General features: G+C 35.7%; 1 protein-coding gene across 3 annotated transcripts in view; it reads left to right on the top strand.

The window, feature by feature from the left end:
* Positions 1-23,679, top strand: part of Gclm (Glutamate-cysteine ligase modifier subunit) — an 80,847-nt gene that overhangs the window by 827 nt on the left and 56,341 nt on the right. For 2 of the 3 annotated variants that reach the window (XM_089105256.1, XM_089105257.1), the window contains exon 2: positions 7,680-7,796. In XM_089105256.1, the coding sequence (XP_088961382.1) occupies positions 7,716-7,796 (81 nt within the window). In that variant the 5' untranslated portion in view covers positions 7,680-7,715. Of the gene's footprint in view, positions 1-93; positions 208-7,679; positions 7,797-23,679 lie in introns of those variants that run through there. The other variant, XM_089105259.1, reaches the window with a different exon arrangement.

Raw genomic sequence — 23,679 nt, forward strand, 5'->3', positions numbered from 1 at the left:
TAATCAGCATAAAAAAGGCATCAAATGGTGTATTAACTTTATTCCTAACTCAATAATATGATTTTGTAGAACTTTACCAAAAAGCCTACATACACAATATCATAATATAATTAGGACTGTTTAAAAGAAAACCTGCTAAGAAAATAATTTTTAGACCTACTTCATAAAAGGCTATGCAGAAAAATTGTTGCTGACCTTGTCATTTATGTAAGGATTTCACTTTATTTTACACCCCCCCTCAGGGTTGCCACCCTGACCTAGAAGAATTTACTAAATTGGAGAGGAAAAATTTACTAGATCGCATTTGTTTTTACTAAATGCCCAAAAAAAATTTTTGTGCATGCTTTTGTAGCCGCACGCACACCATCAAGCATCAATTTTTAATATAGGAGGATAATCAGTACGATTTTCACAATCTTTTTTCCTTTTTTCCTCTTTTTCTCTTTTCTTTTGTTTTCATTGTATGATTGAAAATTCTAGAAACCTACATGTTCAAAAATTCTTTTTTTGGATTATTTGGATGTACTACTGGATAGGCTTAATATTCCAGATGCAGTGTATACAAGACGTCAAACAATAGTCTGGAATCTTGGATTCTGGAAATTTTGCTGGTGAAGCCTGGCTTTAAATTTATCAATGTTCTTCAGGTCATAAAATTCAGATATATTGAAAAAGTAAAAAACAATCTATGAAGACAAACAGCTACAACTCATCATGAAGCAATTCAGACGATAAAGTGCTAAGAATCTGAGGTGTGTTTGAAAGTGACGGCTTTTGAAATTTGTCCCCCAGTTTCTGTTTTTAGGTTTGAAATCTAAACCATTCAATTTTACATTTTTAGGATGAAATTTGCCAATTTTAATACACTAATTGGGCTGGTCTTTAAATTCAGGATAAGCTGCTTACAAAGATGTCTGGCAGATTTTAAAGCAATTAATTTATGATTTTTTTTAACTGAATTTTTCTGGATTCTTTCTCATTTGTATTCTAGGGAATCAAAAACCAATTTAATCTATGTCACTTCAAAATGGAAACAACATAATCAGCTATCGGTTTAGTTGTAAAATTATGTAAGTTAAAAAGTACACCTCAAATTGAACTAGGGCTGCCAAGAAAAAGAAAACTTATATAACTTATATTAATTAGTTTAAAAAATACCATTTTGTCAATAATCTTCAGGTCAGGTAAATCATACAAATTTAATAGTAAAAAGAAAAAAATGTAGTCATAATTAAATAAGTCGCACTTAAAAGGCTTTACTCGTCCTCGTCCTTATCTGAATTTAAAGCATCAACTAGTGTCAAATTCTGACTCAAGGGATCCACTTGTTTCCATTTCTTGGTAGCCCGAGTCAAATCGCTGGGGATCACCCTGTCATGGACTCTACTTGACAATCTGAGGACAAGTTGCTTTGGTTTCATAAGGGCCAAAACAGTCAAGATATTTAGCTTATTCCAATTTTTGGTTTTAAAGACGGACAAAATTGAGAACTGTCTCTCTGCTCCAGCACTTGAATGGGGCAAGCTGCAGAGAGTCAGAAAGAACATTGGCAAGTATGGAAACAGTTCATTTCCAGCAGCATCTTTAAAAAGGGACAAAGCTTTCCAAAATTTGCATGGATTTTTGAGGTCCAACTGTGAAACGTGACGGAGAATCGTTTTCCTCCGAGATCGTTTTCTTCCGTTTAATTAACGCAAACTCAAGTTTGCCTTAGTTAAACTTGCTCATAATACAGTTTTGGATCAACCTATTTTGCCCCCCTTCCCCCCAAATTTTTTTTGGATCAAACTAATTTGTGCCCCCACCCCCTAAAAAAATCCTGGATCCGCCCCTGTGCAGACTGAAACCAACTGTCAAATCATTCAGAAGAGAAGAAGCACTCAAGATCACAGCAATCACCTAACACAGTGGTCAGCAGCCATTTTAGTTTAGAGACTCAAATATAAACAATGGAACGATTATTTAATATTTGAAAACAATAAATGTTTATTAATGTATCAAACCTATATCATAGCTTTAGACCTTGACTCAATTACGAGTGCCCCACCCGCAATTGCCCCAACCCACAAATATTAGTATTTATGTTAGTTCTACCCTAGGATGAAAGGATGATAAACTTTCTATATACAAGTAAAATGAATCATTTTATGCAGTTCTGAAAAAAGATATAATAAGCATTTCTATCGGAAATAAATTTCAGCCCCCCCCCCCCAATATATGCCAATTCAGGGTTAGGTTAGGTGGTAAATATCTACCAAATCATATTATTGAGTTAGGAATAAAGTGAATACACTATTCGATGCCTTTTTTTATGCTGATTACGAATATAGTAAGCATTTCTATCGGAAATGAATTTCAGCCCCCTCCCTCTATATAGGCTATACCTAACCCTGAATTAGCATATATAGGGGGGGGCTGAAATTCATTTCCGATAGAAATACTTAATGTATTCGTAATCAGCATAAAAAAGGCATCGAATGGTGTATTCACTTTAGTCCTAACTCAATATGATTTTGTAGATATTGACCAGGTATAGCCTATATAAGGGGGGGGGCGCTGAAATTCATTTCCGATAGAAATGCTTATTATATTCATAATCAACATAAAAAAGGCATCGAATGGTGTATTCACTTTATTCCTAACTCAATAATATGATTTGGTAGATATTTACCTATATGTTACTTTTACTATATATATACTGTTACTTTATATATATATATATATATATATATATATATATATATATATATATATATATATATATATATATATATATATATATATATATATATATATATATATGATGTTACTTTTCTACTTACTTTCAATTTCTCTCAGCAGGCTCCTTTTTCCTAAATAGTAATTTTCAGACTGAGAAGATTCACCTAATCACCTTGGGTGGCTTTTGTTTTGATTCCAATTGATTCCTAATCAACACAAACCCAAGTGTCATTACAGCTTCATTTTTAGTTTGTAAGATTTGATACACAGAAAGATGATTTTGTCAACCTTAGACGCCGGCAGTGAAGTGTCTGTTTATAAAAATAGGTGACTGCTTGTCTCTCTCTTAAGAGACAGACAAGCAAAAATTGTAAATTGTCATATATTTACAATAATTTTTTTCCTTGAATTCATTGAAAATAAAAAAAAGTTTTGTTTACTATAAATCATGACTTTTTACTAGTTTTTACTAGATTTCGTGAAATTTACTAGATCCTCTAAATTTTCTAGATTTTTTTTTTTTACTAGATCTAGTAAAATCCTGCTGACGGTGGCACCCCGGCCCCCTCCCCCCTTCAGTTTAAAATATATAGCACAAGTTGTATATTTACCACGCCTTTTTATGTTTATTGATTTCATCAGTATAAATATAAATCAATTCAAATAAATGACCTAGGCTATGCCCACAATAAAGTGTTTGATGCCTTTTTTATGATCTTTCAGAACATAATAATCTCTTCCTTACAAGTTTAATTTTGACATAGCCTTCTTACCCTTTCCCAAATATAGGCCTAGGCTATGGTCCATAGCCTATTAGGTTATATATTTCCCATGCATTTATTGGTTCTTGGTTAAATTTTTCACAGTTCATATTATTTACTTACAAATAAAGTAAACATACCACTTGATGAAATCATTTTTGTTGGAAATGGAGTTTGCTCCCACCCCTATATACCAATTCAGGATATATATTTGCACTTTAGGGGGGGGGGTGAAAGTAAATTTTATTTCTGATGTAAATGAGAGGTAAATTTAAACTTTACTCACACCCCTACCCCTAATATGCAAATATATACCCTGAATTGGTGTGTATAGGGGTGAGGGTAAAATTATTTCTGACAAAAATGATTATTATATTTGGAAAGAGCATAAAAAGGCATCAAGTGGTATGTTTACTTTAGGCCTATTTGTAAATCAATAATATGAACTGCAAAAAATTTACTGGTTATTGATTTTGTTCACTATCAATTCAATTTACAGGTACACTGGTTTTCACAAGATTGACACTAATAGAGATATATAAGCATCATCTAAAATAAGAGAAAATTTTATCATCTTTGAGGGTCTATAAAGGGCTTAAAATTGAGTTTGCAAGTAAATCAATTATTACATTTAGAAAAAGCAAAAAAATAGGCATCAAGTGGTATGTTAACTTAATTTGTAGGTCATTCATATGAACTGTTCAATATTTATCATATCAGTGTTGCTTTAATTTAAAGGTATTAATTGAAACAAAATCTGACCTGCAATCTATCCAAAAAAACCTTGACATTCTTGGGAGTTGGGCTGATACACGGCTCCTCTCTTTCAATGCTGATAAACCACTTCAGCAATCATAATACACATCAGCAATACCATCTCCAAGGTAACCCCCTCTCTGCAGTTTTTGAAGAAAGAGATCATAGAAGCATTGTTGAATGTCAACTTAAGTTCAGCACCCATGCTAAATCTGTATTGTTATTTGCCCTCCAATCTCTTGGAATGATCAAAAGAACTATCTCCAGCAGATGGCCAAAAGTATTTATGAAGCTCTACAAGGCACTAGTTTGCTTTTGCCTAGGGGTTGGAATATCCCTGGCATCAATACTTTAAGAAGGACAAAGAAATACTTTAAAGAGTACAACAAAGAGTAACAAACATGGTCAAATGCATCAAAAAAATGCCATACAAGGAGTGTTTACATCATTTGAAGCTTCCTACTCTCACATACTGGAGGAAATGTGGTAACATAATTATGGCCCACAAAATTATTTCCAAAAATATTTTCCTGGTCTCATTGCCCCCCCCCCCCTCCCTCCCCAAAAAATGTTTTTTTTTTTTTTACTAGGGGGCATCCCAAGAACATCTTCAAGAAACACTTCTCAATCTGAGAAAGGAGCCATTTCTTCAGCCAGCAAGTAACAAACTTGTGGAATCAACTCTCTGAAGACACAGTGAGCTGCTGATTTTACAGGTGTATTCAAGTTAAATCTTGACAAAGAATGGCTACAGAAGGAGGTCTTGTGCAGCTGGGAAGCTGTTGATTCCTTAACCCAAATGTAGCAAGCAACCACATCAAACAACCTACAGAAGTTGTACAGTCATACTACAGGAACATTACAATGATAGAAAATCCTTAGGTTTACGCCAAGCTGTTTGTTTGAGTTTCATTTACTTATTGATAGTGATTTGTGGTAGTTTATACTTTTAGAAGATTATTTGACTATTTCTGCGCATTTTTGGCTTACTGGAGCTCTTTACTTTTCTTTGAAAAACTCATTTTGTGGAATTTCTAAAAAAAAAAAAAATCTTATGTAAAGGCCCCATCATGGTCTGTTGTCAAATTTGCTTTACAAGTAGGCCTATGCTTCTGAGGCTCTGGCCTTCTTTTACAACCATGGAAATATCCACTCCAAACTACAACTTAAGTTAAAAAAGTAAAGTGTAGGAAATATATCATTTGGGCTATATATTTGCACATTAGAATAAAAAAAAAAGTGGAGTGCTTTTAGGAAAGATTATCTAAAATTTTTCTGCATACTATGAAGTAGATATAAGAATTGCTTTCTTGCCATGTTTCCTTCTCAACAGGCATAATTGTATGCTGTTACCAAATCACCACTGGGTGCATCTTTTTAATCATCTTTTTATTAGAAAGGGGAGGGGAGTAAAGGTCTAGATTAGGGGATATTGAGAAGGAAAAATGTTAAGAAAACAATTCTTACTATATAATAAGCAGAATTTTTCAGCTAACACATTTTGACTACAGGACCACTATACTTTACCCCAACTGAAAACATGCTACTACTAGGTTGTGAAGTTTTTTTTCTCCAACTGTGTGGATAGCCTATGGCACTTCCTTAGCCAGAATATAGGCATATCCCCTAGTACTGAAGCCTTTAAGACAGCTTTTGACAGAGATTGCTGCAGCAAGCCATGGTGCACAGTTTGGGATGTGCCCAATGAGTCACCATCACTATTGACTGGTGTTTACAGGATTTGTCCTTTTCACTGATAATTGTGATTTAAGGTACCCCCTCCATAATTTACAAATATATATCCAATACATTCCACCATCCATCACTGTTGTTTTTCTGGTTCTTGTTTTGTCACAGTTGATTCAATTTATGAGTACATTATTTGGAACAAGAGAGACACATTGGCACAATGTATTAGAAATTTTTAATTTGGGCTATATATTTGCACATTAAAGGGGTTGAAGGTAGAGTATAGAAGAACTGCAGTCAAAATGCGATAGCTACAGTTATTCTGCATGTTATGAAGTATAAATTGTTTTCTTAACATATTTACCTACTCAACAGTCCCTTAATCAGGGCTTTTACCAAAAATGGGTACAAGTAATTATGAAAACTACCTAAACAATCACAAAACACTTGCTTATTACATGTCTAAATATATATTGCTTCACTTTACCACAGTGGTACCAATTAAGAAAAACAAATTAGAGGGGGGGGGTAAATATATTTTTTAAAATTTAAAGGGAGAGTAATTTTGTATTTTTTCAACAAAAATACCAAAAATGTACTCTCTGAAATCTAAAAGGAGCTTAAAATGTAATTAGTCCTGCTGCTTTACCTCTGCAATTAGTAAATATGTAATGAGTGTAAAAAAAAAGATTAATTGAGTAATGTGCTCATATTCTACCTAGCTAAGTAACAGAAAAAACTAAGAATATACCACAAAATGAACAGCCTACAAAAATAAGGTAAACCTGAAGCAAAGGGACTCTTTTGAAGAAATCCCCAAACAGTTCCAAAAACATCTCTTAGCAATCATAAACACTTACTAAATGTTATTCTGAAAGTCACAGTGCTTTACTTTACCTTTCCCCCCTGGGGATGAATGTGCCCCTATTGTAAAATTTGAGTTGTGTCCCCATTGTAAAGTTTGGATGTTTGCGGTTGAAAAATATGCTGGGAAGGTATAAAGTGGGTAGTATATTTATCTGCCAAGTGGGCATATATGGGGGGGGGGGTAAAGTAATGCAATGCCCTTTTAGGAATTAGATAAATAAGTATTTAATATTGTTTTAACTTAGTTTTCATTATTTTTTTTTCCCCTGTGCTATAAGTTAGGACAAATAGAGAAATTAAGAAAATGCTTTGTGTAACCTGGGCAATTGCTTAGGAAGGGTGTGGGGCTGGTATGCAGTTAACTAGAATTGACTTTGAAATCTAATTAATAGAAGTATCCTGAATCTAATAAAGCAAGAATTTGTTATTAGTGTTTAGTTCAGAAGAGGCCATTCCAAAAACTGTTACCTTCTATACAGACAAAATTTCCATGTAATGTCAATTACCCCCTTGTAGCATGTGGCTTATTTTTAATAGGCTTGCTCCCCCCCCCCCCCCAAAAAAAAATCCGTAATCACCTTCCCCTGCCTCTCTTTTGGAAAGGTGGCTGTAGCCACCTTAGTTTTGAGCATTGTTAATTTTTGTCAAAAGGAAGTTTAAACTATATTTTACACTTTAACATTTTATTTGACTTATTTCATAGCTAGCTTTTCTTTTTAATTGGAAGAATATCTTCCTTCAGTAAAAGTTAACGTTAAACAATATAGTTTTAGGAAAGTTCACTCTTTTTATCTGTATTTGTTATTGTATGCTGAATTGTGCAAAACCAACATGACGTTTTTATGAATTGTGGGCTTATTTTAGCGAATTATTCATGACTTTTAGATAAAAGAAAACCAGCCCACTGTCATTATAGTAAAGATGAGTGTCTACTTATTTACTGAGAATATGCTTGATTATCCTGAAGTAAAGAAGAACGTCAGTCACACACCTGAAAAAGAGGTAAGGCAATCTTTCTTTGGCAAGATAATGACATTTTTATTTTATGAAAATAGTTTTGAAAAAGAACAGTAAAGCTACAACTCAACTTGTTGTAAAGTCAAGAAGTATTGTATAGATCCTTTGGGGTATAAAATATGATTTTAGCTCACCACTAACTGGTGATTTCATCTTATAACCCAATTTTGCTTTGCTTCTATATAGGGCAGGGGGGCATGGCCCTCCCTGGAAATTTTGGACCATAAAGTAATTATAAGGAAACCAAAGGAAAAAGAGAAGAATATCGAAAAAACATAGAAAAAATGTGGGTTACCCCATTGTTGGCTGCCTGTCAATAGATTTTGACCCTTGATAAGGAAACTTTAAGTTCTAATTTGTGATTGAGTGACCCGTTTCCAGTTTTCCACAAACATTTTTTCTGTATGATTTGAATGGAGTAAAAAAAAAAAAAAAAAAAAAAAAAAAAAAAAAAAAAAATCTGCACAGTAATGAATGGTAAGTAAATAATGATCCTTTTCAATAACGGAAGTATAAAAGCCTAGCTATTGATAACATTCAGGCAAAGAATCAGCTTTTTATGGTGATCCTAAATTTGTATTTGTTTCTTAGTAATTAGTGCAGTTATTAGTAAACAAGAAATTTCGTTTAATTATTGAAAACACAAGGAAAAAAACTTAATAAGGGGCAATTTCGGTAAAAATATGCCGTCAACTTTTGCTTGCATTGCAAGAGCACCCATAAGCTGATATATGAAGCCACTATAATCAGAAATGTTTCCCCTGAACGGAATGCTGGAAATTTTCGTATTTTCCCCCTTAACGGATACACTTTTTTGTGTTTTATTATCATTTTTTTTTCCAGGATTGATTGTATTTATCTAGTTTTCACTTTGAAAAAGATTTTATTTTTTTACACTTCTGAAGTATAAAGGTGTCAAATATATTGGTGTTTGGTATTCTAAAAATATTGAATTAATCAGTTTTATTTGATTTTTTAAATTTTAGTTTTAATGTTTTACTTTGAACAAACTACTTTGATAATGCGTTACTTTTAATTAACAATTGAGTCTTAAAGCATTAAATATTTTGGTGTTTGATAACCAAGTTCAAAACTGTCCATATTGTTAAAAAAACATCCGTCCAACGCTTCGTAATTGCTCAGCAGAACTGATTGCTGGGAGTTTATATCTTGTAAGTAGTGTTTGTAAGTAGGCAATTGTTTTGTGTATTTTTTGTAATTAATTACTTTATTCATTTTTATTTACTTTTGCTTTAATTGACATATTTGTTCCATTGCCTTTAGAAAGATGTTTGTCTCTAAGCTTCATTAAATAAAAAAAAAACAACAGTTTTTTCAACTGAAAGTAAGGAGCAACATTGAAACTTAAAACGAACAGAAATTATTACGTATGTAAGGGGGGTTGCCCCCTCCTCGGCATCTCGCTCATCACACTACAGTTTTTTGGCCCTTTAAAAATATTTTCTTATTATTCTAATTCTATAATCCTTGAGTATCATGAGTCGTTTTTAAATAAGTGCAATAAAATTCAAACTGTGGCATAAGGGGCGAGATATTCAGGAGGAATGAAAAAATTCGTCCTCATATACATAATAATGTTGCTCCTTACTTTCTGTTGAGAAAACTTTTTTTTATTTAATTTCTGATCGTTTTTTAAATAACGCCAGGATACCTGGTTCTACCTCCACGGAAAAATCCCCCTTCTCACAGAAGCATTATTTGGGCAATTTAATCCTGGTGAAAATTTACCCCAGACAATTACGCTTAATATCTACACGGCTGAAATTGAATCAGCAAAGAAAAAGCAAGACATGTAAAGAAATTTCGTCTAGGAATTCTGGCAAATTCACCCAGTGTAAAATTCCCTTGAAAATTTCACCCTCTGGATACTTCCCCCTCCATGGAAAGTTCTCCCCGTGCAAAATACTTCCAGCAGAAAATTCGTCCCCCCCCCCCTCCCCACTCCAAAAATGTATGCATACTTCCCAATAATAAATAAAACAATAGGTAAGTTTTATAACTTAAAAACCTTTCCCCAGGGGCTGTAGGGGAAAATTCCACATTTTTGCTGATATGAACTTGAAACCTCTACAGAACAGTTCTTTGATACGTGGAATCCGATGGTGTAATTTTCGTTAAAATTCTGTTACTTCAAGGGGGCCTTACTCCCTTTTTTCGAAAATCAGACAAATTTTCTCAGGCTCGTAGCTTTGGATGGGTAAAACTAAACTTAATGAAACTTATATTTGGAATCAGCATAATAAGCCAATTCTTTTGAAATATTTATTAGTATAAAAATCCGTTTTGAGTGTTTCGACTGCCATAAACCCGGATCACTCGCTACTTACAGTTCGTTCCCACCAGCAGTTTGATTACTACTCAAAATCCAAACAGAAGTAATTGAAATATTCATAGTTTTTTCTGTATTACCAACAATACTTCACTCATAAGAACTCATATTTTCATCAAGACAAGACAAGATCTTTTATTGACAAAAACACACGAAAAATAAACTTCTAAACTTGTCGACGGAGAGGCTCGATGTGTCGGCCATAAACAAATATAAGAAAATGAGAAAATGCCAAAATAACAAATACAGGATAAAAAAAAACATACAAGGTAGGAGATAACAGAGGAAAACACCACAACACAATTCATACTAATATCAATTATTCATCATTCTCAACATCCAGACAAAGAACCATAGGAATCTGGTATCTGATCGAGAATCTAGCTTTTTCTGATTTAATTGGAGGAAGGCGATACTTCTTGGAGTGGACGTGGTGGGCAGGAGAGACCTGCATACTGCTGTATGCAGGTCTTTCAGTTGTTTAAGATTAAGTATATTGAGAAAAACATATAAAGTTTGAGTTTCCGAGAGATTTTGAGGCCTCATTGGGCGATAAACAAAAGTACCCAGAATTCTAATTGCATTATTTTGAATTATCTGAAGAGGTTGCAGATGGACCGTAAATGTGTTGAGATAAATTACAGGGCAATAATTTAGATATGATTCAACTAGAGAATGTTATAAATTTTAAGGATAGGAAAAGGAAAAACGCATGTCTATGAAGACAACCTAAGTTATGGGCAAGTTTCAATCTCAAATAATCAGAATGTTTACGGAAGGATAAAAGCTCATCAAGAATAATCCCAAGGTAACGAAATGAATTTACTCTTTTTATCCTACTTTGATTAACAATTAACTCTTCTATGGTAATTTTATTTACTGTCTGCTGTGACAGCCCAAAAATCATGGATTCAGTTTTAGAAAAATTCGTAGCTATGTAGTAACATGCAAACCAGTTAGTCAAGGATTTGATTGCCATCACCATTTTCTCAACCAACACAGATGGGGTTTTAGCTTTTACTGTCACCGCCGTATTATCTGCAAAAATTAGTGCTAAGCTACTATCTTGAAGCAAACACCTCGTAAGGTCATTTATATAAATTAAAAATAGTAATGGTCCTAATATTGATCCCTGGGGGACTCCAATATCACCAATAATAATATGGCTCGACAGGCGCCCATTTATTTTTACCTGAATTTTTCGACCATGCAGGTAAGATTTTATTAGATCTAGACCATTACCTCTAATACCTGTGTTATTAATTTTCTCCAGCAAAATTTCGTGGTTTAGCGTATCAAATGCCTTTTTTATATCATAGAAAAGAGTAGACACATGATTATCATCATTAAGTGAATCATTAATCTCTAAAATTAGCGCATTCACTTGTTCTATGAATTTTAACCAGCAAATTTCTATAATTTTTGAATCGCTGTACATTATGAGCCGAGGGATATTTCATTTTTATCTTATACAGTCGATTTTTTTCCTTGTTAGATTTTAAAAGTGATAAACATATCCAAGGTTTTTTTATGCGATGTTCTTTCCCGGCATGTAGTTTTAAATGGGCAGTGAGGGTCCAGTTTTTCATTCAAAATTCAATAAAGTATACCTAAGGAATTATTTGGGTTATCCTCATTAGTAACTTCACTCTAATTTACATCGCTAAGATTAGATTTCAGTTAATTCATATTTACTTATGAGATATTTCTCCTCGTCATAGGATTTTCTTTATTGACTATCTTTTGCGCTTTGAAATCAGACATTAAAATACAATGATCAGATGTATCTTCCATAACCACGAATGTAGCCTCACATGGATAAGATGCAAAAATGTTATCAATCAGAGATTTTTCATAATCTATAAAATTGAGTACTAAAGGCGTTTGATGACTCAGGCACTTCTCAATTATTAATCTAAGAGTAAAACTTTTGTCAGTGCATCTTCTACACTTCCTAAAACCACACTGTTCTTCTCTTAAAACTTTATCTACAGTATCTCTAGGTCTAAAAGTATCATCATACTATGTAATTTACTTCCCAGAGAAACCAGGCTAATGCCTCTATAGTCACCACACTCACTCTTATCACATTTCTTATGGAGGGGTTTTCCTAAAATTGCGTGGTACTTCCTTTTTTTCAAAAATCATATTCATAATCTTTGGTAACTTATCTCTAATCTCACAACCGCCATATTCAAAAACCTCATTTACGACACTATCAGTATCTGGGGCCTTATTATTTTTTAATCCTTTTAGTGTTGTCACTGATTCTTCCTCACAAAACAAATCTTCCTTCATATCCAAAGTGTCAAAAATTTTTTCATTCTTTTCTGTATATTCTCCTGTAACTCTATCACGGTTTAGGACATTCTCAAAATGTTCTGCCCATCTCTCTTTAACTCTTTCCTTCTCATTAATTGTGGCCCCGTGCTGATCTTCAACTGGGAATATTCCCTCTCAATTTATTAATATTCTAGCACAATATTTTGCTGGATCTTCCAGATCTTCAGTAATTTTATCCATGGCCACTATCTCACACCTCCTTAATTCACATTTTAATGATTTCTCCACTTTTTTTACATTCCTTTTATTTTTCATATGATCCATCACTCAAATAGTTCTTGCCCAGGTCCCTCCTCCTCTCTATTAAACATAAAGCACTTTCACTAAAATTCTTAGCTGTGTCTCTAATTTTTCTTCCATAAGACACCAACAGCACCATCATAAACTATTGTCCTAAAATTATTCCATCCATCTTCTTCATTGTTAAATTTTAATCTCTCCTGTTTAGTGTTCAACTGCTCCTGGAAAGTTTATCTCAAATTCTCTCTCTAGAGTCTACCTAAGTTATAACTTCCCACAAGATAGTTACCCTTCCTAAATTTCAGCTTTAAACTAGCCCCAGACACTGCTAGATGGTGATATTTACTTTTAACATCAATAACAGCATCAGTCTTCTGCTCACGATAACATGATCAATAAGGTTAGCTGTCTTTTTTAAGTTTCATTCATTTCTCTATGGTAATTTATGTTCGTTTTAGTTTGTCTAATAACATAACATTATTTTTGCTGGTCTTAGGTTTTAACATTGCTCTTTACCTTTCTTTGAAAAACTTAAATGAAAAAGGTTTTTTGAAATTTATTTCTGTTTTAATATGTGTTAATTGCAGGAATATTAATAAATTTTGAAGCTTTTGGCTGAAGAAATTTCGTGGTTATCAAATTTCAAGCAGGACTAGGTACTTTCCTACAGAAAGTAGGTGGAGTTTGGAAGTAGCACATGCATCTGATAATCTATTCCCTTACCCCATCAGTTTCAGACACTTTTGTGTGCAAAGACTGGGGAAGGGGTACATGCCTGTGTATAAATAATTTTTGTTTTACTCCTTTAGCAATGGGCTTTCCATTTTATTAATTAAAAAGAAAACTCCCAAAAACAGTATTTCAAAGAAAAGCAAAGAGCCATATTAAACTTAAGACCGGCAAAAATAAATTCCTATAATAATTCAGACACAAAATGACCAGAAATTACTATTAAATAATAAATGACACCCAAAATGAACAGAAATTAAATAAAAAATCAAAGGAAACAAACACACAACAGGTATTAATATAAATGAATAAATAAATATTAAAATGAGTAAACTTAACTGAATATTTGATATGTAATGACAGTAATTGCTGAAAGCTCAGCAGTTCAAGATTTTATATCACTCTAATTTTGTTTTTACTTTCAATTTTGTAAGTACAAAATAAAATATTTGTAATATAATCCGTTTTCAGTAAAGCGCAAATGACGCAGTAGCCTACGGTTTACACCTTTACAGTTAGGGAAGGGGACAGTAGCTAAACTCTTGTTTATGGTGATTTTTATTCGTTTCAAGTTTGATGTGTATATTCAATTTAAGCTTTAATCGTTTCAATATTTATTTGCTCATTTATATTAGTACCTGTTGTATGTTTGTTTGCTATTATTGTTTATTTAATTTCTGTGTGTTTTGGGTTTCATTTGTTCTGTAATAGTAATTTCTGGTCGTTATAAGTTTGAATTACTATAGGAATTTATTTCTACTGTTCGTAAGTTGAATATGGCTCTTTACTTTTCTTTGAAAAACTTCTATATCGGAAAGTTTTATTTTCTAACTTAATTTCTCTTCGTTTTTATTCCCAATGTTTCAAGTATTTCAACATTCTCCATTTCAACATCATTTGTTTTCTTCAACATCAAATCTTCAAGTGATTTTTTTCACGATTAAAGTTTCAGAGTTCAACAACCCTCTCAATATTTCCTGAAAGTAGTCATGAATAGATGGAGTAGCAGTTGCAAGTTGTCGCAGTTGAAAATAGTCACAGTAGCAGTCATAGCCAGTCTCATTTGCAGCCGAAATAGTAGCAGTAGTAGTATTAGCCCTGAAAGTGTCAAGTGAAAACTCTAACTTGTTCCTAAGATATTGCAGATAGGTCTTTTTGATAACTTGGATACATATAGTTTCTTTTGATTTAGCTCAACATTACCCCTCAACATTTCCCTATATTTTCGTTCAATACCCTTAGCCTTTTTGGACACGTCCAGGATCGAACATTTGCCCCTTTTCTTATGATAAATTCTCCATGTAAAAAATGACCAAATTGCAGAATTTACAATCCTTACCCTATGGGCTTTCGAGCTTGACATCCCCAGAGGCTTAACAATCAGAAATTTTGACTATTTCGAACAAAATGGCTTTTTTTAAGATCTACATCAGCGTTAAGGAGAGAATTTAAAATGGTAAGAAGGGGAGGGGCGGCCGCCATGGGCACCCATAAGCTGAATTTTAAGAGGGGGGCTTACCTGGTCTAATCGGTACTTCTAATGCTGTATAATAGAAATCTCAAAACCAAAATATAATAATATAAGGCAGCATCATTCAGCCAGGGGGGGCGGGCTGGAGCTCCCCCCCCCCATATGGGTGCCATGGGGGCCGCCCTTTGTTAGCTTTTCAACATGCCTTCCAATATACCTTTAAAGTTTCAACCTAACACCCTTAGCCCTTCCTTAGATATTGCTGTTGTGTTCTTTTGAAAACCCTTCTGCATATAGTGTGCTTTGATTTTGTTTCACATCCTCCTCAACATTTTCCAAAGGTTTTACCTTAATATTTTTAGCCTTTTTGGAGACTCAGCATCAAAGATGCCACCTTTCCCTAATAAAACATTGTATATAAACAATGGCCAACTTATATAACTCACGACACTTGCCCGAGGGCCTGTGGGGGTTGTGTCATCCCTGGAGGTATAATAGTTTAACTTTATCAACTAGCATGAACAGGATGGCTATTTCAAAATTTTGATCAGCTATCTTAGGAGGTAAGGCAGCTAAAAAGGGATTGGGAAAAGGATTGGTTGCCCTCTAACCACTTTTTAACATCTTCCTCAACATGCTCTGAAAGTTTAAACTTAATACCTTCAGCTATTTTTGGGATATTGCAGAAACACGTTTTTGATAATCAGGATGCACTTAGTATCTTTAGTTTAACCTACCCCTCAACATTTCCCGAAGTTTCACCTTAATATCCTTAGCCTTTTCAAACACACTAGGAATAAAAATTTCTCCTTTTTCGTAATTATAAATTTTGCATTTAAAAAAAGGCAAATTGCAAAATTTATAATCCTTACTTTGGGGGCCGTGGGGTGCTTTGTATCCCTCGAGTCTGTTTTGGCTGTTTTGAACAAAATTGTTTTTCAAAATTTTGATCAGTGATGAGGGAAGAGAGCATCTAAAACGGGGGCTGGTTACCCTCCGATAGCTCTTGAACACCCATGATATTTTCGACGTAATACACTCGACCGTTCCTTTGATATTGATAATACGTGCTTCTGACAATCAGCTCGCACATAGTGTGTTTTATCGTATTCAGCATGCGTCTCAAAAGCAGTGGGGGGTCATGCCATCCTTATAGGCATTTGTTATTTCAGCTTTTGACTATCTTGAACAAGATATCTATTTCAAAATTTTGACCAAATATTTTTGGAAGGATCGTAAATAAAAGGACATGGGAGGGGGATGGTGGACCTCTAACCTCTTTTTATCATCCCCTCCCAAAATGACCTGAAAGTTTCAACTCAATGCCCTAAGCTGTTCTTAAATAGTGTAGATCTTCCTTTTTGATAAACTGAATGTATACAATGCCTTTTGATTTAACATAGGTCTACCCCTCAGCATTTTCCAAGGTTTCACCTTAACGCCCTTGGCCTTTTGGATACACCCAGAATCAAATATTTCCCATTTTCCCAATGATAAATCCTGCATGTAAGCAACTGGCAAATTGCATAATTTACAGTCATTGCCCTGGGGTCTCAACATACCTCGAAATTTTTGACTTAATACCCTCAGACGTTTTTAGGATATTGCTGGTATTCCCTTTTCACAACCAGCAAGAACATAGAGTCTTTTGATGTGTTCGGCATTCCTTCCAACATTTGCTTAATTTTTACCTTAATACCTTAAGCCTTTTTAGAGAGTCAAGATAAAACATGCCCTCTTTTCCAATAAAAATCCTTATATGTTAACAATGGCCAAATTGTGTAATTTATAGCCCATGCCCGGGGGCTGGGGGTAGGTTTGTCAACCCCTGAGGCATAGCTATTTGGCCTTGGAACTATTTTGAACAAAATGGCTGTCTAAAAATTTTGATCTGATCTATTTGGGGAAAAAAGGTGTGGGTGGGGCGTGGGCTAGTTGCCCTTTTATAACTTTTGGCTGCTAACGGAGTCATTAAAGCTTTCTATTTTCAATCAAAGTTAATACGGCTTTCCTTCCCTAAAGATCTTACATGTTAGCAATAAGCAACTTTCATAATTTACAGTCCTTTCCCTGGGGGCTGGGGGAGGGGGTTCAACCCAGAAAGCATAGTTGTTTGGCCATTGAGCTATTTTGAACAAAATGGCTATCTCAAAGTTTTAACCAGATGTATTTGGGGGAAAAGGGTGTGGAGGGGGGCTGGTTGTCCTTTGATCAGTTTGAACTCTTACAAAAGGAACTAGAATTTTCGATTTCCAACCGAATGAGCCGCCTCCAAAGTTTATACGATTATCCCTTCCACATAAACTCTTGCTCCACGGGCTTTGGGTAATTTTTCAACCCCTGAGTTATAGTTATTTGACTTTTGGGTTGTTTTAAACTAAATTGATATCTCAGAATTTGGATAGGATAATTTGGAGTAAAAAGGGCGTAACGGGGAGTGGGGGGCTGGCTGCCCTCTGATAACTCAATCTTTAAAAGGGCACTCGAACCTTCGACTTCCAATCAAATGAGCCCTCTTCAAAATTTACCTATAGCCTGAGCAACAAGCGTAACCTATAGCCCTTGGCCCTAGGACTTGGGAGGGTTATCAAACCCGGAACCATAGTTATTTGACCTTCGGGCTCTCTCAAACTTTGACAGTATTGGCTATTTCAAAGTATTTATCCGAAGTAAATGGAGAAAAAGGGCATGGGGGGGGGGCTTATTGTCTTCCGGTCACTTTTGAATTGTAGACTAGAACTTTCGATTTCAAATTGAATGCGCCTCCTCCGAAGTTTATGCGACCACTCGTTCCATAAAATCCTTATATATTAACAATGGGCAGCTTGCATAACTTGCAGTCCTTGCCTGGGGAGTGTGGGGCTTGGTCAACCCCAGAGGCATAGTATTTTGATCTTTGAACTATTTTAAACAAAATGGCTATCTCAAAATTTGATTGGATGCATTTGAGGAAAAGAAGGCGTGGGAGGCTAGTTGCCCTCTGATCACTTTTGACTCTTGAAAAAAGTAGAGAAGGGAGTACCAGCCCGGACCCGCACCACTGCTGCCATCTACAATTTAGTCTAACGCCGACGGGACATAATTTATTCAAGGATTTATCGATCGAGTCTAATGGGGTCAAGGTCAATTGATTTGTTGATTTGAAGGGGACAGAATTTCTGAGAAATTGATTTGCATAATCGAGGGGAATTATTGATCTACGAAAGGGGAATTAGAAATGACATCACTTGTTTCTTAGGAATTATATGGGATTCTAAAGAGATAGAAATTCTATTTTTAAATATACCTTCTCTGATCTTACGTGACAGAGATAAATTAATATTCTATTTTTAAATATGGCTTCTCCGATCTTTAGGTCCGAGTGATAAATTGATATTCTATCGAAACCATAATACTGTATGTAGGAACATCTTAGAGATGAAGAGATTAACGCGGGAAAGGGTTTCCTAGGAATTTCAAATGTGACAGTGCTGGGATGCGAAAACAAAAGGAACACGCAGAAATTACTTTTAGGGGATTATTTGGGCGAAACCGTTTGAGACATTCTAGAAGATGATGTGGGGTGAAACTCTGTGGTCGTTATAATACACAAGTTCCATTTGAACAGTGTTGTGAGGTCCCCAACCCCAACCCCAAAGGCTCCCCAGCGCCCCCAAAGGGTCCTCGGTGCCTCCAAAGGGCCCCCGGTGCCCCCAAACGACCCCCGACACCCCCACAGGGCCCCCAGCGCCCCCAAAGGGCCCCCTTGGCTCCCCAAAGGGTCCCTGGCGCCCCCAAAGGCCCCCCTCCATTTTTTAATCCTTTTTTATGTGCACTTGAGACATAGAAGGGCCCCCACATTTCAAAAGGTTTTTGTTGGGGTTCCACCCCTGTTTCTTTTCCTTTCAGATAAATGACCTTTTTCGTTTTCTTAATTACATTTGCTTATAGTATAATTTAAAAAGACAGGTTAAATTCCGTTACTAAGCGATAGTGGTTTTGCAAGAAGTAAGCTTTGAACTAAGTTCTATTTTCGTACTTCCTGGTTTTGGGAGTCATTGAAAGATAAATCTAAGAGTTAGAACTGGGTTTGAATGGGGATTTAGTTGATTGGCTGGGACGAGTGACGGTCCACCGCTACGGACAGTGCTGTAAAGATTAGTATTATTTTTTAGTCTGCGTTCTGACCCCGGTTGGGGAAGGATATTTTCTGTTGTTATATGTGACCCTTTTGGAAGAATACAAGTAAGGTATTTTCTACAAACTGTGGACTATTTTCCGTAACCCAGGCAGGGTAGGAATAGAGCTACGAGGTACCGTCATTATTATATTGACAGGGAGGTTTATTACCTCCAAGGAGAGAGTTAAGAGATTTTCTAGCCGTAACCCAAGGCGGGTACATTTGGCTTTAGAAAGTGGCCATTTGATCACTCGGCCGCGTTATCGTACCCTGGGACAGGGTATACTTTAAATAGGGTTGTACCAAACCCGATATTTGCACAACCGTTGGGGTAAGAGCGGGAATCCCACTAATAATTTGGGCCGACAAGGGGTTCTCCCCTTTGAGTAAGTGGTATAGCAACCTTTTTGCGCCATTTTTGCATCAATAAGTGGCGACACCCGTACTTACACCCCAATAAGTGGTGGCAGCAAGAACAGGAATTATTAACAGCGTTGATAATAAAAGAATTCTACGTTTTCGAAGAGACAAGTAATTTAGCCTACAAAAGTAGCCTATTGTGTTTACAGAGGCTATATATAAAAAATCGTAAACAGAAATTTTTTTTATCTGAGCTGCGCCAAGTCAGATAACAATAAGTAATAAAATTTAAGAATCAGTAGATCACGTGAATAATTAACTCAAGTTCAATGGGTTTATTAATAAATGAAAATAATAAATAACACATAATCAAAATACTCAGTCTATTCCTGGACGCCGAGAACCAAAATCATTACCATTTAACATAATACGCTGAATTGTCACCACTCCTAATCTCAGACACAACCATACCCCTAATTTACCCAATAACTAAAACTATTTCCTTCCCGTTCCTTACCCTCAGGGGAAACCACCCCGTCATAATTAAAAATCATACATCTGTAATTTAAATTTACTACTTATATTTTAACTATTCATTTGTAATGCTATTAAATGATTTTTAACTCTTTTTTTAAATGATGCGAGGGAGCTCCTACCTCTCGGCTCTTCTGGGATCAGGTTCCATATCTTTGCACAAGCTACGTTAGGACTGAAATCTGATTGCATGGTTGGGGTGAAGGGTATTTGCAGGTTATACGATGATTGGATATGCGAATCATGATGGTCTGAAATAGGTTGAAATAATATTACACGGATGGCAGCTCCCCAGCTAAAAACTTGAACACAAAGGTCAAGCATGATAATTGATGAAGGGACCCTAATGACAAGTACTCTTCATTTTTTCCAATTCATATCATATCATCGATGATGGGATTTAAAAGTTGATTGCCAGATCATTGCACAATACTGTAAATGGGGTTTTATAAGAGCGTTGTAAAGAAGGACCTGCGTTTTCTGCGGCAAAGTGCTTTTCAGTTTTTTTATTATTCAGAAATTCCGGGATAGCTTCAACTCTACTGCTTGAATATGATGCACGAATGATCGGTTCTCATCGAGGAGGATTCCTAGGTATTTTGAAAAATTCTTTTCTGGCCGACTAATCACACCTCTGGATGTTCGGATACCACATATCTCCGGATGGACACTTCCAACCCGGGAAAAAAATAGAAAACAAGATTTCTCAACATTAATAACAAGTTGGTTAGCATCCATCCAGAGATACGTCCCGTCCAGAACCTCCCTCAGTTTAGACATGAGCGTTGTCTTATCCGTTTCACAGCAACCAAGCGTGGTGTCATCGGCAAAGGCCACGAGCTCATCATCTTCAGCTTCGACCCGGAGGGAGTTTTCATCCTGGCACAAGTTACAGCAGCGAAGATTTGTTCGTGCTAGGTTCAGCACTCGACTCAGATCGCTAACATGGATCAGGAAAAGTAATGGTCCTAATATTGAGCCCTGGGGGACACCGCAGTTAACGAGCACATCTTTTCCAGGATCTTCTCCCAAATAAATCCTGCGGTCCCTCAGATATGATCTGAACGAATCCAGAGCTTCACCTCTTATTCCTATATGTTCCAGTTTCCCGAGGAGAAGTGAATGGTACATGCTATCAAATGCTTTCCTGATATCAAGCAGAACCGCTGCAGGTAGTAGACCAGAATCCAAAGCTTTGTTTATCCATAAACTTAACGCCGTTAGTGCATCCTGTGTGGAGTGCCTTAGTCTGAACCCAAACTGGCGATTATTAAGAAACCCTTTCTTCTCCAGAAACTGGAGTAGCTGCTGTTGCATAGGTTTTTCAAAAACTTTTGAAAAAACTGAGAGGATAGAAATAGGTCTGTAACTAGCCGGGTCAACTCGAGAACCCCCTTTGTGCAGTGGAATTATTCTAGCTTTCTTTAGCAGTTCTGGGAAAGTGCCCTTGTGCAGAGACAAATTTATGAGGTAAGTAAGGGGCTCTATGATTGAAGAGGCAACTGCTTTCAGCACTTTAGTATGTACTCGGTTAAATCCAGAAGCCGAATTGCCTCTTAGATTTAGTACAATTAGTAGAATTTCATATGGAGAGACAATTGCCGTTGCCTTTGACTTAGTTCAAGCCTGGCCAAGGTAATCTTTAAAACTTTTTGCAGAATTCTTAACAGAATCTGCTGTTTTTCTGCCCACTTCTGCAAAAAATGTTCCCAGTGCATTTGCAACGGTATCTGGTCCTGTTACTGTCTCCCCATTGACAGATAATTTAGATGGAAGCTCAGGTGGGGGGCTGCAGGGACGCAGTATAGTGTTAACAACCTTCCATATTTTCCGAGAATTTTTGCCACTTTCAGCTATTTTCCCACTAAAATAATCTCGTTTAGCTTTACGTAAAACTGATCGAAGACATTTTTCATATTTTTTATAATTCTCCAGCGGTGCAATGCATGGGTCATTTTTGTAATCCATCCACAGTTTATTTTTCCTGTTAATACACTGGAGCAGTCCATGACTAATCCAAGGGCTTATGGGTTGATTTTTCCGTCCCGTCTTCCTTGAACGCTTTTCACAAAAGCAATCCGTATATATTCTCATGAAAATATTATGAAATTCCTCAAATCCTGAATTAACATCATCTGTATTCATAACACTTTCCCAGGATGGGCTCTCCAGATTTTGATTAAGAGTTTTCAAGTTCTCGTCATTCAGTTTCCAGGTAGTGGACCCCTGCTTAATCGAAGCTTTAGGATTAAGATATTTATGCTGTATGTTGAAATTTGTAAACAGAGGGAAGTAATTTAAAGGGTCGGATAGCAGAACCGGGGCTGATGCTGGAGGCAGAGTCGAAAAAATGTTGTCAATCAGTGAGTGAGAAGTCGCAGTTACTCGGGTTGGAATCGTCGTCGAGGGGTACATATTCGAAGTAGACATTATACTAAGCAGATCTGTCGCACCGGAAGATTGAGGAAGAGTTAGATTGATGTTGAAGTCTCCCATTAAGATAGCTTCATTCCTTGTTTCTCCAGAATATCAGAAATTTGGCTTGAATTTTCCAAAAATGAAGAGACAGATCCTGCCGGTGGGCGGTCTACTTCTCCAACTGTTAATTTCTTCTGTGAAGGTAAACATATTTCCAGGAAAAGTGATTCATATTTTCCCTCTATATACCGGGTCAATTCTTTGTTGATGTATACTGAGTACTCTTGCCGTGTGTAAATAGCTAAACTTCCTCTCTTCAATGCTGTTCTGTGCAAAAAATGGGAAGTATATCCAGGTATTTCTAGAAGGGTATCTGTTTGTCTTGTTAAAAAGGTTTCGCAAAGTCCGACTACATCTGGCTGCAACTGTTGACAAAGAGTCGTTAGATCCGCGAATGATGAGCATAACCCTTGACAGTTCAGTTGAAGAATAGTGAGGTGAGATTCACAGCGTCCCGTATTTAAATTAATCACTTCTTTATAAAAGCTTCTAGGAAATTTACTTTTATCAAATAACGGGGTATCTGATTCATTATTAATTTCTAAATCAAAAAAATTTTCTAAATCCAAAAATTTTCTTCCAGCTCTACTAGTCTAGCATTACTTTGGCTTGTTGAGGAGGAGGCACCCCAGGGATGATTAGAACAGGAATTCATTACTTACCAACAAACTGAAGAGAGGCAATGGCTGTACCTTTGAGAAGAGCAGTAGACCACTCTGAAGTTTGTAAACCCGAACTTTTCTTATAACTCTGGAAAAGAAAAACAAAGCAAGAACACACGAAAAGGAATAAAATCTCATTGTATAAAGAGAAATCAAGAATATGCAAGCGGCAAATTACACATAAACACTCTCATGGCGCAGTTATAATACTTTTTAAATTTAAATTATTCATCAATTTTACTACTTTAATTTTACCAATATTCACTCCTAATTACTTCAGTATTAGGCCTATAGCTGCCCCACAAACCTCACAAAATATTAACAAAAAAAAGAAATATTCTAAGCGTCCGAATTACAATCATTTGCATCGTCCAAGCCAGCGCGGGGGAGCTTCGATGGATCGTAGCATTTGTCTGGAAACTTCATCCACTGAGCCGTCTTTGATATTTTGGTTTCTAACCAAAGTTTGATCCCTTTTTGGATCAGACGCGTTTCCGCTATTTTCTCACTCGCTACTTTTTAATTTCATAGCTTATAACCAA

This window comes from Artemia sp. Qi Xiang Cuo, chromosome 19, assembly GCF_049724085.1.
Source record: "Artemia sp. Qi Xiang Cuo chromosome 19, ASM4972408v1, whole genome shotgun sequence".
Lineage (NCBI taxonomy): Eukaryota > Metazoa > Arthropoda > Branchiopoda > Anostraca > Artemiidae > Artemia > Artemia sp. Qi Xiang Cuo.